The sequence below is a fragment of the Acomys russatus genome, chromosome 6 (genome assembly GCF_903995435.1).
Source record: "Acomys russatus chromosome 6, mAcoRus1.1, whole genome shotgun sequence".
Lineage (NCBI taxonomy): Eukaryota > Metazoa > Chordata > Mammalia > Rodentia > Muridae > Acomys > Acomys russatus.
In genome coordinates, this window is record NC_067142.1 from 18,284,066 (window position 1) to 18,300,088 (window position 16,023).

Sequence of the window (16,023 nt, forward strand, 5' to 3'; positions counted from 1 at the left end):
TGCCTCGCTGAGAGCTGGGATTACAGGTGAGTGCCACCATGCCCAGCTAACTCAGGTGAATTTATAAGTGAAAGATTCGTTAAAAATTTTTGAATAGTGGGAATATTAAGATTATATTCCTAAATTTTGGCGATTAAGGGATAAGTTGGCTGTTGTGCAGTGAGTTTCCTTCCTCCTCCCCACCACAGCCCCTTCTACACACACAGACACACACTTTGGGAGGAAAGTAGGATTGTGATCTTTTGTCAGCTCCTTTTCCTGATGTAAGAGTTCTAATCTGAAGCCAAGCAGATGGCAAAGAAGCAGAAACTGTTGGAAAGCTGTCCTGGCTCCGGTACCAGAGGACACTGTGAAGCTTATCAGTGATTATCCACTGTGAGCAGCTCGCTCCCCTCTTGGGATCTGCCCTGCCTTCCTTCCCTCTAACTGTGCCTGACAACAGGCATTTCCTGCTGGGTGCAGAAGCAGGAAAGGCTTTTGTCTGGGGCTTGTTGACACTTAAGTAGAGACCCTAAGGTGTACTGTGCCAGAAGTGACCCTCTGTAGCTCCCAGCATATAAATAGATGTGAAAAATAAGGATTCCCATGAGCCAGTTTGATTACTTTGCGGGCCAGGGGAATTCCAAGGCTTCAGGTGCCCTGCCACTTGCCTTAAGTTTGCTTTTTCCAATTATGTTTAAGACGCTGGCTCGTGGTAGGTTCCCCTTTGCACTTCTCTCGCACCATTTCTTCTGATCTCCATGTCAGTCTTGGAACACTTGACAGCATTTGTCCTGTGTAGGAGTCAAACTTGCATCCCTTGTCACTGTCCCATACCTGTGTAGGGAGGCCAGGAGGAACAGTCTCATCACTCAGCTGCGATGAAGATGTTATAGCTCATTACCGCCCCATTATGCAGTTTTCAACTAGCAGTGGTAGGTGATTGCCACACCTTGGGAAAGGATTGGCATTTCCTAGCCAGAAGCCCCCACGATCACTTGGTTGGATCAGAATGCACAGTGACTGTGAGGCGTGGGCTTAGTCACAGGCTTGAGGCAAGAAAGGGGCTCCTTGGACCCGACGCATCCGTGTGAGCCCTAGCTGGGTAGAGAATTCCCCAGCACTGAGCATCACACGGGCATGCTTCTGTGGTGACTGCAGGAGGGGCACTTGCACATACAGGACCAGGGGCATGCCTGCTGAGCTTCCACAGAGCGAGCTGTGCCCAGCCTAGGGCAGATGGAAAGATGGCGTCTGCGAGTCAGCAGTTCTCCAATAAGCCGTGTTCAGAAAGGAGGGGAGGAGGCAGAAGGCTTCCTGGCATCCTCTGTCTAGTCTTCAGGTTTAAAGTAGCTACTCGAAGTGACCTATGTTCCTTTCACCAAGTTTTCTATATAGAAATATTAATTTAATAATATAAACTGAAAAGAACGATTCATAAAAACATGAATGTACTTTTGTATATATTAATCAACAGCAGGATGCTATGTATATTTTAATGTTCCTTTTCTGTAATTTTTTTTTTTTTTTTTGGAATAAATTTCTTTAAAAATAAAGACTTGCTTTTGTTTTTATCCCAGGGACTCCTTTCCATTTGATCAACAATTCAACATTCTGATGAGATTCATTGTGGATCAGACTCAAACTCCAAACCTCAAGGTCAGTGTCTGTCCCTGCGGTTTAGCACCTCCCACTCCGAGTTACTCTTCTAGCTCCCTTTCCCCGTGTGCCTCAGTCAGAGACTGAAGTGACTAGCAGCATCTCTGCTCAGTGCTCTGTGGCATGTTCTCGTTTCTCCTGGTCCCGAAGGGCTAGCTCCTTGGGTAGGCAGATACCTGACACTTTGAGCATGCCAAAACCATGCCCTGCTCGGTTAGAATATTTTATGGTAACATTCTCTAAGATGGGTAGGAAGTCACACCTTTAAGGACCAGACAGCTCAGTCATGGTATAATACAGAGGAAGGACGCTGTGTGTGCCCACATGCAGTCCAGTCCCTGGCCACTGACTTTCCTTGACACTCTAGGATGGTGCTCATAGGTAGTAGCTCTTTCCTCCTGTGATCAAAAACCAATGGAGAAACTGGGGCAGAGGATGAGCTGAGGAATGGGAGTCCTGAGGGACCCTGCCCAGAATGTTTCACAGAACTGGCTGCGGAACTGAGCTTGGCCTCCTGGCCAGTGAGAACCTACTCTTTCAGAATCTCAGGGTGTGGATATAGAGGAGGCTTGTCATTCCATGCATGAACTTAACGGGGCGGGGCAAAGGGCTGCACCTCACATTTACAACCATTGCCCTCTCAGGTCAAAGTCGCAATCCTGAAATACATCGAGTCTCTGGCCCGACAAATGGACCCCACGGATTTTGTAAACTCCAGCGAAACAAGACTTGCTGTTTCTCGAATCATAACGTGGACTACAGAACCAAAGAGTTCAGACGTGAGAAAGGTGCGTTCGCAGAGCTGAAGCAAGGCTGCAGGCTCTTCCTGGGCTTGCATAGGTAGATGCACACCGCCCCACACCCACCTACCTGTGTCACCGAGGCCTTGCCGCCACTGCCCCTCTGCCCTGCTCTGCCCATCTCTAGTCTGATGGACCAACCTTTGTGATGACAAAGCTCTTGGAGTTATGTGTCCACTCGTGATGTCTGATGAGGGAGGGGCAGATCTGGGGCTCGTTAGCTGCAAAGGTACCTGGGAGTGAAACGTTTGCTAAGACCCAACAGACTCCTGACTTCAGAGAGAACCAAATCCACCCAAAGGTATACCCTCTTTGATTTGGGAAGTAAAGTGGGGTTCAGGTAGAACTCAAATCACCAGCGTGCATCCATGCACATATGTTGTGCTGTGTGCGGCCACAGGCCAACCACAGGTATCGTCCTCTGTCTCTCTCCACCTTAATTTTTAGTCTGAAGCTCGTCAACTCAAGCAGGTTGGCTGACCAATGGGCTTCAGGGACTGCTGCTCCTTCCTCTCAGGCCTGATGGACATGAGCCACCATGCTTACACCACGCTGCTCATCTGCATGCAGGCCCCCTCCGTGGACAGCAGACGCTTCACTGACTTACAATTCTGACTTTTTTTTTTTTTTTTTTTTTTTGACATCTAACACCAAGTCTTTTTTTTTTTTAATTGCTTTAGTAGTTCACAGCTACTTTCTTCCAAAACCGCCACCTAGAGAGGCATGCAACAGTACAGCACAGGCCGCCGTTCTCTTAGTCCACGTCACAGAAATGTAAAGTATTCATTGACACATGCAGGACATAGAACTGCCCACAAACTCCAGTGAGTCGTGTATCGTTGCTGTAGCTGTTTCCTTTCTCTTCCTGCCATCGTTACAGCCTCTGCTGGAGTTTCACATGTGGCACATGGCTGCTGTTGCCTTTGTTTCATAGAAAAGCTTTGTGAGCTGGTTGCATCATTCAATAGAATGCTTGCTTCAGAAGCACAAGGACCATCTCCAGAACCCATGGGGAAAACCAGGCACTAGGGGGCTAGAGAGGTGGCTCAGAGGTGAAGAGCACTGGCTGTTCTTCCAAAGGTCCTGAGTTCAATTCCCAGCAACCACATGGTGGTTCACAACCATCTACAATGAGATCTGGTGCCCTCTTCTGCCTGAATGCTCACAGCAGGCAAAATACTGTATAAATAATAAACTAATAATTCTTTAAACCAACAAATAAAAACCAGCCACTGTAGCAAAAATGGATACTTCTGGTGTGCACTCGCTTTGACAGCTTCCCAAAGGGTTCGTCCCTCTGCCATCCAGGCCCCTTCCTCCACCTCCCAGCTGGAAGATCACATCTGGATGGGCAGTCAGAATTGCTGTGGAGCCTTATGAGTGGACTCCAGCTGCTGCACCCCTCCAGGATAAAGTTCAGACATTTCCCTGAAGGGCCGTTTCTCAGTTGGGGTCTCTGTTGCCTAACCTAAAAACTAAGGAAGCGTTGATGGCGAACTTCACCACTGCTGTGTCTCACGTCTCCCTGTGGTTTCTGATTGCCCTTCGTGACACAGGAGGCAAGAGTGCACCTCCTCCCAGGAAAGATGGTGATTAAGTCAGGAACCCAGCAAAGCTCTGGTGCTGAGGTCTCAACTGCCCCAACTCCTGGCTCAGGGGCCTCGGCCTTGCTGATGCTTGCCTCTCTCTTAGCCTAATGCACCCTCCCCTCTTCTGCTCACCAGTCCCAGCATCAGCGTAGTCGAGCAGGGGAAGATGTCTCTAGTAGGTCAGTTCCCACCTGCTCTGGGCCTGGAGAAGGAAACTTGGAAGAAGGTTGTAAACAGGTAGACTGAGCCCATGGACTAATTCCAAGCACACCCTCTGCCCTCCTTTACGTTGTCCATGCAAGGTCACCCTGGGGAGGCCACTGAGAATTTCCATTAATATAATGGCTTGTGTCCCTGTGTGCCTGTTGGTGTTGCTGTTGGTGTTGTGATTAACCACCTTCCCAGTGAAATGGTTTCCAACTGTAGCTCGCTACCATATTTAACAGAATAGCAAGGGGAGAAAGATACAATTACAAATATCCAGGGCTTAGGAGGCCACCTTCTCCTGAGCTGTACACACGGAGCTAGCCAACCTAGCCTGCTTGGCAAGCTCCAGCCCTCTGAGTGATGCTATCCAGAAAACAGAGTGGGCAGCACATGAGAAAAAATACAAACACACACACACACACACACACACACACACACACACACACACACACAGAGAGAGAGAGAGAGAGAGAGAGAGAGAGAGAAAGAGAGAGAGAGAGAGAGAGAGAGAGAGAAATTTTCATAATGCCTTGTCTTCAGTAGCTTTGTAAAGCAGTTTTACTGTTCTCAGTAAATGAGAAAACTGTGTCCTTCCCTCTCCCCACATCAGAAGTTTTTACAGCTGAGTAATATCAACACAGAAACATCTGTCAAGGTCTAATTTATGTCCTGCCTGCTTGGAAGGCGCTCTTTGTTCTGTAGGGTGCCCAGGTACCAGGCACATGATGGCCCTAGGAGTTCTCAACGGACAGTGAGATTTGAAGAAACTTTTACCTCCCCGCAAAGTCTACTAGAGGGGAGCAAATGAGAATCAGTCTTAACATTCCACTTGACCTTTAAATTGCCCAGACCTTAATAACATCCGTATTTTTCTATTAGAAAAAGTTAGCAATGGGCTGGGGAGATGGTTCAGTGGGCAAAATCCTTGCTATGCAAACGTGAGGGCCTGAGTTCAAATCCTCAGCACCCATGTGAAAAAGCCAGGTATGGCAGCACATGCACAGCAAGTCCCCAGAGCTCATCAGCCAGCCAGGCTAACCAAGTCAGTGACCAGATAAGTGACGTGAGAACTCACTCACTCACTCACTCATTTAGTATGTGTGTATTTTAATTTTAGCATTGTGATTATTTGAGGAAAAGGTAGTAAGTTAGAGTTTAAAGGTCTTATTGTGCACTTCCTTCCCTCAGATAAGTATAATTCATATTAAATAGGCAAGAGTTTGGACATTGTAGGGCTACAGGCCTCCCGTTCTTAAAGATTCTTTTTTACATATAACAAGCTCAGGACCAACCTGAGGCTCTGTCTCCAAAATGAAGAGTGAGAATTTATATGGTTTTTAGGATTTTACAGTTTCCAGGGGCCATTTTGTACACATCAAACCTGAGTGTTCACACTTCTTGTTGCGGTGACAGCATGCTTGTGTTTTCTCTCACTGAAGTTCCAGGCTCCTGCCTCACCATGTGATTTTTCTGCATGTGTGTGGGGTTTTCCTAACATCCAATGACAGGATTTAGCAGTAGAAGTTCATTTGCACGCTCTTTGCAGTCAGTTTTGTTAGACAAACCACCTAACAGTGAGTGCCTTCGTCTGTTGTTAAGCAGATTGGTTTAGTTGAAGCTTAAATCAGGAAAGTATGTTTTAGCATAGTTCAACCAGCAGTGATGTTTCTCGCATGTGGCAGTAGTACTCCAGCCAAGCTGGGCGCAGTGGCGCACGACTGTAATCCCAGCACTCAGGGAGGCAGAGGCAGGTGGATAGCTATAAGTTTGAGGCCAGCCTGGTCTACAAAGCGAGTCCAGGGCAGCCAGGGGTATGCAGAGAAACTCTGTCTCGAAAAATAAAAACAAACAAACAAACAAAAATGTCTAGTTTCTTAGTCAAGCAGTGGGGTATAAACCCAGCACTGGTTTGTCTGGCAACTTCCTCTGCCCAGGGTGATGTCATTTTCTCTAGGTTTCAATTATACAAAAACGTTCTCCTTCTGAAACAGTACGAGTGCCAGTCTGTTAATGTGATGTGCGGACATCTTAGCCTTGGCTTCTTTTTCCAGGCAGCACAGATTGTGCTCATCTCTCTGTTTGAATTGAACACCCCTGAATTTACCATGTTACTTGGTGCCTTGCCAAAAACATTCCAGGATGGTGCCACCAAACTCCTGCATAACCACCTCAAGAACTCCAGTAACACTGGTGTGGTAAGTGCCCTCCCTCCTGGTGGTTTGGTCATGACCTCCAAGTGACCCTCACCTAGCTGCCAGGAAGATGGACAGCCAGCCTCTTTGTTCTCTCTTAATAGCCTGTGAGCCTACAGAGGTTGGGGGTTCTTTCTGATCTTGCCATACGCTCTGCAAGTAAATGGGCTTGGTATTCACAAGTGGCCTTTTTCCTAGGGTAAGGTTGTGGAGTCGCTTAAATATTTACTAAGTTGTTACAGTATTCATTCATTCTTTGAATCTATAATGATGGAAATGTGTAAATGTGTATATTGCTCTAGCATAGCTATATTAGTGCCTTTTTTCATTGCGCGGACAAGAAGAACTGAAGAGGATCTGTTTTAGCTCACAGCTTCAGGGTGGGTCAGTCATAACAGGAGGGCAAAGCCGCAGCAGTGTGGAGTAGCTCGGGTCACACAGCATCTGCAGCTGAGAAATGGAGAAAGTAGCTCGCTCACTGGTGGTCAGCTTGCTCTCTTATTCAGTCTGACACTCCAGCCCATGGGGTGACACTGCCAGAACTCAGGAGATCTTCACATTAATTGATCCAGCCTTGAATGCCTCTCAGTCTGGTCCAGTAATTCTGAATCTTGTCACATTAGCAGTCAGTATCCGCCACCACAAGCTGGCAGTGGCCATTAAGCTCTAGGAGTTCCCACAGAGCAGTTATCCAGCCAAGCTCATAACTTGGGGGCACAGGAGCATTGTCATTGTGGGCAGACCCCACCCATCTCCAGGAGGGTTAAGAAACAAAGGGACAAGGGCTTGCACTTCCTGGAAAACCCTTGGATAATGGTGCCTATACTCCTTTCCCCCCAGGGATCTCCAAGCAATACAATTGGCCGGACGCCTTCCCGACACCCCAGCAGCAGGACCAGCCCCCTGACCTCACCCACCAACTGTTCCCATGGGGGACTATCTCCAAGGTAAGCTCATTCCACAGAGGTGAAAAAATGAAAGTGCCCCATTTTTGTACAGCCTGGTGTAGACTTAAGCTTGATAACAGTGCTAGGAGTCAGGGGCGTGGGTTCCAGTCCTCCCTCTACTTGTAACTGTGGTCTTTGGCTGTTAACTCCTTTGCTACAGTGAGTCATCCATACTCCATGTTCTCTGTAGTTCTGCCAGCTCTCAACACTGAGCCCTCATAGATTTTGAAACTGAGGGTCACATGAACTCCTGAGGGAAGTCTTCAGCTGTTCTCTAAGACATGGTGAGCCCTAATGGTGTTTATATATTGTCTATAAACCCTTTAGAGTCTACACTAAGCCTTGGCTAGTTTTCCAGTCAGGGGCCACTGCAGGCCTGCCTGCCTGCCTGTGTAAAGCAGATGCTGATCTGAAAGACAGTGGCTGGGGACCTGGGCATCACAGGGTTTAGTATGTGCACACTCCTGTAAGAACCATGCACAGTGGCCTTGTAGAGTGTGGGGCCTAACTTCTTCTTTTTGAGATAGGGTCTGCTATGTAGTCCTGGTTGGCCTGGAACATTCTGTATGTATCTTGCCTCAGCTTCCAGGCTGCTGAGATGGCAGTCATAACGCCACCATGCCCAACAGTGGAGAGAGTGCTCTGCCTCAAGATTGTTAGAAGTCTGCAGAGACTTTGATGACTCCTTCACATGGGTTCGCATTACCTGGCCCCTCAGGGTGTGCTGGCACTATGGAGCCACAAATATCATGGACCAGCAAGGGCCACAGTGCTGTATTTTATTATGAGAAGTCAAGGTCTTTGGGCTATGAGAATCTAAGAGACTTTTGTCCTAAAGGCAGTCAAAAAGTTAAAATGCACAGAGAATATTCCAAATGGACGTTTTCCTGATAAAGGTTTCCATCTGCTGAAAATAAGTCCAAATTTTTGTTTTTGCCCTTTGTTTTGGTTTTCATTTTGAGACAGGGTCTCATTTAGCCCAGGCTGACTCAGACTATGTAGCAGGAGATAGCCTTGATCCTGTGCTACTACTTTGCCACTGCTGGGGTTACAGGCATGTGAGACAAAGTGAGGCACACTAGTGCTTTTAAACGTCACTTTTTATGAAGTCCTTTCTTACCACTAGAGTCCTCGTCAGGCCCCAGTTATACTATCAGTGTCACAGAACAAAGGAAATCTGTATTTCCTCCTGGGGAAAGCGTGTGTTCTATAAACTGTCACTGCACCATGCTGTTTTCGTATTACTTTGTATGTGCTGTAATATCTGTACTGTCCGATCAATACTTGGTCTTCAATACCAAGTCTGATGTTACATCTCCAGATCCGATCTGTGTTGTCAGGATTAAAGCACATTTTTAGAATTAGACTTTCGTGACCAGAAACTGATGAAAGCGTGTCTGCCCTTCCCACAGTGTGACTGAGTGCTAAGATCTCTCAAGTACACGGCTTATCCTGAGTGGCCAGGGTCCAGTACAGACAGTGAAAACCTTATAGAAGATGCACATTCTCTATAAATTAGCTATTGCATTATTAGGTAATAAGAAAAGATTATACTTCAAATTAAGTATTTATTATTTCTTTTTAATGCCTTGGTTTAAAAAAAAAATTGGGTGAGTGTGCTAGTAAATTCCATCAAAGAACTTGATCTCCAAATCATTAAAAATGTCCGCTAATAGGCTGGAAAGATGGCTTAGCTGTTAAAGGCGAGGCTCACAACCAAAATTGTGGACAATAAAATTTTCCATTAACTCTTAACCATAGCCTTTTTAACTCTTAGGTGAAAGAAATTAAGAGATTCATTTTCAATATCAGAAGTTCTGGCTGTGGCCAGAACATTTTTTGGGGGGGCCAAATCGTTAGGGAATTAGTTAGTGTTGTTCTAGAGTAAGCGCGAGGGTTGAGTAGTGTGCCACAGCTCTCGGGGCCATAAGCACACAGTGAAGCCTCCACTGTGTTTCTCCGCGGTGCCCTTAAAGCATCATCTTGACTGTTACCTTTTATTATTCTGAAGGGAGAAAAATAAGACCAGCTGTTTGTTCTTCTCATTCTGAGCTTCACGGTGAACTAGGACTTTTTTTTTTTTCCTCGTTAGTTCAAAAGTTCTGTGATTTGATCATGGTGATAAGGGACTGTTTAAAAGTGGCAATGGTCTAATTTGATGGTAGCTTTAGATTTCCCTGGTGAGAAAGTTCATCGACCCAGTAGTATCAGAGATGCCTACAGGCTAAGGCTTTGATTCCTGATTAGCGTGTGGGAGAGGGATGGTTGCCAGCTCTTCCCAGCTAATGAACAAGTATGATGTGATGTGTGGGCACAGATTATGAAGTGTGTTTCATCACCGTCTAGCAAATGCTCCTTTTACCCATTATGACTTTGTGGTAGAGAAGGAGTTGGAGTTTCAAGTGTCCGGCCTTTTGCTCCAATCTGGTATGTGCGCCTGCTGAGCATGTCCTAGAGCAGAGTGGAATACACGGTCACCTCTGCGTGCCCTGGCAAGGCTGCCCTACAGATGGCGCTTGCATTTCTCCTGGCTGAGTGGCATAGCTTCTGTAGACTGTGGCAAGGGTTCATAGCAAGCCCAGCCCACGTGCTCCTGTAACGCCTCTGTTCCCCCTGTGCCAACCCCAGCCCCGACTATGGCTTGAAAAAGGACTTTAGACCCTGCACCGCAATGACCCCTCATCTCCAGGCTATATTTTCCCACAGAATGGGTTCTGTGACCCTCCTCAGGGACGCTAACACCTAGTGACAGCTGCTGCGACAGCTGTGCTGGTGGCATTGAAGGTGGTGATGGCTCAGTGGGTAAACCACTTGCCTTGCAATCATGGGGACTGGAGTTCAATCCTCAGAACCCATTTAATTTTCTTTTTAAAGGCTAGGCACAGTGGAGTGCACTTGTATTCCCAGCAATAATGAGATGACAGGTGAAGACAAATTCATTCCCAGAACGTACATTCAGGCTAACCTACCTAACCTACTTGATGAAGTTCCAGGCTTGGGGGTATCTAATATTAAAAAAAGAAAAAGAAAAAAGGAAAGAAATAAAGAAGGCACTTGAGTGTGGTTGCCCCCTGAGCTTGCCCTCTGACCTCCATACAGTCATGCGTGTATAAGCTGTGCTGCAGGAGGCAGGATGCTATGGGCTCCATCCTGTGTTCTCGCTCCATCCTCTGGACTTGAAGCAGTAGTTAGAACTTTCCCTCGGGGCCTCTGCACGCCCAGGCCAGGTACCAGGCAATTAGATACCTGAGTTTCCAGATGCATTTGAGTTTCCTATGAGAGAGAGAGAAGCAGAGGAATGCCATTTCATTTCCTCCTCCACGCTGTCAGCTGAGACTTACTGCCCCCGGCTACCCACCCTCCAGTGGCACTCTGTCCTCTGAACTCTCACAAGATCCCCAGCTCAGGAGCACTGTCTATCCCTGGAGTGCCCAGTCACTATAGAGTGTGGTCTGGGAGGGCCTCCCTGCTTCTGTCCCACTTGAATTAAGTCTCGAGAGCGCCACTTCTGGTCGTGTCTGAGATAACCACTAAGGGTAACCTGAGCATCTCAGTTTCTCTAAGTGCTTCTAGCCCAGGCAGGCAGGGACGCTCTCTCACAGGTATGTACACAGCTACACTTGGGATCTCAGTTGACTCTTAGTGCAGTCGGCTTAGCTCATGGTTGGGAAAGAAAAAGATAAAACCAGTCTTACCTCCGGAGCAAACTGTAAAATGAACCTGTTCTTTTACCCCAACCCCTCTGTGTAGGAAGTACCAAATTTTGCTCCAGCTAATTTGAATGAGACTTTGTGGGCTGGAGAGATGGCTCAGTGGTTAAGAACACGTACTGCTCTTCCAGAGGTCCTGAGTTCAATTCCCAGCAACCACATGGTGGCTCACAACCATCTATAATGTGATCTGATGCCCTCTTCTGGTATGCAGGTGTACATGCAGGCAGAGCATTGCATATATAATAATAATTAAATCTTTAAAATAAAATAGAGACTTTGTCAGGAAAGACGAGTCCTGAAGACACTCGGACAGAGGTCTTCCTCTCCTCCCCTCCCCTTTGCGTCTATGTTTTTCTCTCTCTGATTTTCCTCTTCTGATCACTGCAGTCGGTTGTGGGGTTGGAGTGCCGATGGGCTATCGAAGCCCCCACCTTCCTTTTCTCAGCCTAACTCCATTCCCACCGCTCCCTCCCACAAGACTCTCAGGCGCTCTTACTCTCCCAGGTAACATGCTACCTGTTAAATTTGTTCAGGATGTCACAATATTATTGTGTTTCCAAGGTTGCCCTGGGTCTTTTGGAAAGCCTCTGAGCTTCTCTGGCATGACTCCTGCTTCCATTTAGACGTGCAGGAATGGGATATGGGAAAGACGTGTGAGCAGGAACAGGCTCTGGAGCCAGGCCACTGCTCTGTCTCAGGGACAATGACTCTTTAACTACCCAACCAGATTTGTCACCGTTTCTCTCAGGGGCTGTTTGTCCTAGCATAGCTTCAGGGCACATCATGATGTCCAGGTGGGCAGTGGTGGGTTCAGCTTCCTTAATGTGAGCCCCAGGTGCCAAAGAACTCTGCTAAGGGTCAGGTAAGCCCTGTGCGCTGTCACTGTTGCAAATGTACAACAGTCCTACTTTCTTTATATACTGTTTGACGGCAACCAGACAGCAAGCCCTAAGAGGTGGTATCTTAGCTTGCTTTGTACTACAGTGATAAACCACCATGACCAAAGCAGCTGGGTGAGGAAAGGCTTTGTTTCCACTTACAGACTGTAGTCCATCTTTGTGAGAAGCCAGGGCAGGAGCCCTCGCACACCAGTCCTTCATCAAGAAAATGTCCTTCATCAAGCAACGTGATGGAAACATTTTCTCAATTGAGGTTCCTCTTCCCGGATAATCCTAGCTTAAGTCAATAAACAAAAACCAAAATAACAACCTAGCCCCAGGCTAGGTAACTTCATGGTCCCCTCTCCCTAAAAATGCTCTACCAAGGGCTGAAGCTACAGTTTTCAGAGCTTCTTACCTGTGTGAGACCCTGGGTTCAGCCTCTAGCACTGCCAAACAAAGAAATGCATTAATTAGGAAAGATGCCCTATTTTCAGACAGGACACTGTTTGTCCCTAGCAAGCAGCCACTGCTGGTGGGAAGTGAAGCTGTCTGGTGCTATCTGGGTGACCTTGTTACACGTCTTTCTGTCAATTTAAAAAACAGTTATGTTTGCGATCCCAAGAAAGTTCTATATATTCCCTGAGACGCCTGTTCCAATCTCTTGGATACTGTCCTAAAGATCCAAAGCTGAGAGTGTGCCTTTCCTGGAAGCCTGTCGTTGCATGGGCAGAACACAGGAAGCCCAGATGTCACTATGCCCTCTGAGAGTATATACCCAAACTGTGTGAAAGGATAAGAGTTTTAAGAAAAGAGCATGGTGGCGCACGCCTTTAATCCCAGCACTTGGGAGGCAGAGGCAGGAGGATCACTGAGAATTCGAGGCCAGTCTCGTTTACAAAGCAAGTCCACGACAGCCAAGGCTACACAGAGAAACCCTGTCTTGAAAAACCAAAAAAAAAAAAAAAAGAGTTTTAAGAAAAGAAAGCCAGAGGACAGGCAGAGCATGGTGGCTCACGCCTGTACTCCCAGCACTCGGCAGAGGCAGGCCAATCTCTGTGAGTTTAAGACCAGCCTGGTCTACAAAGTGAGTCCCGGATAGCCAGGGCTACAGAGAGAAGCCTGTCTTGAAAAAACAAAATCAAAGAACAAAACAACCCCCCCCCCAAAAAAAACATACAAACAAAAAACGAAGCAAAAAAAGAAAGAAAACCAAATAGCTTGTAAGATAAAGATATTTGCTACCCATCCCTGACAGCCTGAGTTCAGTACCTCAGGACCTATATGGTAGAAACAAAAATTGACTTCTAAGTTGTCCCCTACCTTGACATTCAAGCTGTGGCGTGTGCATGCCTGCCCACAGATACACAAACACACGCGCATGTGTACACACGCATGCATGCATGATACTAGATTTTAAGAATCTAAAAAGCAAACCTAGAAAACAATTGACAGCAGCCGTGGTTTTCTGTGATACTGTGATAGCTGATGCACAGACCTGCATCTAGTTTTTAATGATAACTGCACTTGTCACTGTTTTGTGAGGTTACCCCTGTCACCCAGTGTGACTCTGCTTCAGTGACTCTCCCCCGGCATCCTCCCCTCATGACCTCCCACACAGGGAGCCTCACTCCAGTCATCTTCCAGCTTGTCATCGAGATTGACCCCTCCAGATGTCCAGAGGACATGCCTCTCCAGAATTCCCATGCTCACAGAGTAACATCGCTCTAACTCACTAGTTAGACAGTAAGGCATATGTACACTGTGTGCTGTGGCTTGGTAGTAGTTTACCTAGCAGGCACTAGGCCCTTGGTTCAAGGCCCAGCATTGGAGGTGGGGGGAAAGATATAAGTTGCTTTTGGTAAGCATCTGAGGGAGAGAAAGCTGACTAGAAGAAGGTTAAAGGAGGCTGGAGAGATGGCTCAGAGGTTAGGAGCACTGGCTGCTCTTCTAAAGGTCCTGAGTTCAATGTCCAGCAACTACATGGTAGCTCACAGCCATCTATACTAAGATCTGGTGCCCTCTTCTAGTGTTCAGGCACACATGAAGGTGAAACATTGTATATATAATAAGTAAATAAATCTTAGAAAAAAGAAAGAAAGGAAGGAAGGGAGAAAAGGGTTAAGGAGACTTAACAGACCCTATTGATTTCCTAACGGAACTATTCTCTTTCTCTGTACCTGGTATTCTCAGCTGTCAAAGGGACAGGAAAGAGAGGTCCAGAAAGCAGACTTCATCTCTCCTCATTTGATTTCTTTTTGGCATCCTGAACTGGTGGTGTCCCTTCCTACCTACCATCTGGTTCTCCACAGGGCAGTCACTGCCCTGCAGTAGGGGACATGCTTAGGTTAGTGACTGGTGCTTGACTGAGTCACTCTTCCTAATCTAATATGTGAGAAAGCCCCTCAGTCTAATCAGAAAATTTGCAGGTGACCAAGGCCAGGTCTTTAGCCCAGAAGATTATGTCCTGGGGTTGTCTCCAAGTTCAAATGGGGTACCATGTGTCACATGCAGGATCACCCCACCAGCCCCTTCACAGTCCTCCTGAGTCACTCCTCAGGCCTCAGAGGTGGAGGTAGGGGAGAGTTGCAGTCCTAGCACCTACCTCAGGTGGCTCACAAAGGCCTATAACATTAGCTGTGAGGAGCTGACACCTGCTCTGGCCTCTGTGAGTACCTGTGTGAGCATGCCCCCACACATGTGCACATACATACCAAAAAGAAATCATTTTTAAAAAGAGACTTAGGCCTGTTTGACCAATCCACTTCCTGATGACAGCCTTCCTGGGAAATTCTTTTTTTTTTTTTTTTTTTTCCCTTAAGAAGTGAAGGCGCAATGGTGTATGCCTGTAATCCCAGCACTCTGGGAGGCAGAGGCAGGTAGATTGCTGTGAGTTTGAGGCCAGCCTCGTCTACAGAGTGAGTCCAGGACAGAGAAAACCTGTCTCTAAAAGCCCCCTGCCCCGCAAAAAAAGTGAAGGCTTAAAGAGTATTGATCTGAAAAAAGGCAAATCCTTAGATAGCATAGAAAAAGCAAAAAAGGGGAAGGATGCCCATCACTAGAAAGCAGATGTCTCTCACACCTTAAAAGCTCATGGTTTCAGCCTCATTCTGAGGAGCGCTTGAAGAAGCAGTCCTCAGGGAATGGCTTCGTGGGGTGTGGACATGCACGCTGCCCCCAGCTTGGCAGCTGGAGTTGGCGCCTCTCTGGAAAGTGAGAAGGGAAAGCAGCAGCCTGCAGAGCCTTTATTTTCTTATCAAGAGGCTATTGTGATGGTGCAGCCATTTGAACTGAAATGAAATATTTTAAGGGGTTGAAAATCATGGGGTGAATTTATTTCAGAGGCAGCATTCTCTGAAGCAACACATGGAAAATAATATTGTGACATCCCTTAAAGACTGAACGTTCTCCAGACCACCTCTCGTCCATCCATCACTCTTTCAATTTTTTTTTTTTTTTTTTTTTTTTTTTTTGCATGGGCTATGCTATTATCTTTGGTTGTTGTGATTAAAAGTATTTAAGGCATTCTTTTACATCTTGTATATATATTTTTATTTGAGCCACAATACTCAGTCTCTCTGTAAAAATAATGTACTGGTCAGATGTATAAACACTCCTGTGGAGAAGCTGCTGTTGCAGAGTGCCTAGGAAAGGGACATGGAACTCCCTCCTGTCACACTTTCAACACTTCTGGAGAGTCGCCTTGGGGACAGCCTGTGAACTCAGAAGGCCTGGAACCCTTGAGTTCTGCTCTGTCTAAATTTTAATTTGACTTCTCTTGGGTATGCACATTGCATTTCAGCTGTACATGTGTTCCGGGCTCGTGTCTCTCTTCATTGGGTGCAAGGCCAGTCTTTGAGTTGGCATGTGTTGTCTGAGCTGGCTAATACGGCTAGGATACGTGCTCTCTTCCATTTATCAGGAAAGAAGGATTCTGTCTGGCCCAGGTTTGTAGAGCTAGGTGAGTAGCCACCATCCGTGAGAGTGAGCTCAGAGCTGTTGCTGTAGCCAGCGAGCAGAGATCTGCCTCTGCTATGACACATTCCGAGGGAGGAGCTT

At 46.9% G+C, this 16,023-nt stretch overlaps 1 protein-coding gene across 19 annotated transcripts in view; it reads left to right on the forward strand.

Moving 5' to 3' along the window:
- The window catches only part of Clasp1 (cytoplasmic linker associated protein 1), a 219,367-nt gene that overhangs the window by 168,635 nt on the left and 34,709 nt on the right, over positions 1-16,023 (forward strand). For 13 of the 19 annotated variants that reach the window (XM_051147234.1, XM_051147236.1, XM_051147251.1 and 10 more), the window contains 4 exons: positions 1,560-1,638; positions 2,283-2,426; positions 6,286-6,429; positions 7,267-7,373. In XM_051147234.1, the coding sequence (XP_051003191.1) occupies positions 1,560-1,638; positions 2,283-2,426; positions 6,286-6,429; positions 7,267-7,373 (474 nt within the window). Of the gene's footprint in view, positions 1-1,559; positions 1,639-2,282; positions 2,427-4,162; positions 4,265-6,285; positions 6,430-7,266; positions 7,374-11,473; positions 11,591-16,023 lie in introns of all 19 variants that reach the window. The other 6 variants (XM_051147231.1, XM_051147233.1, XM_051147235.1 and 3 more) reach the window with 1 other exon arrangement.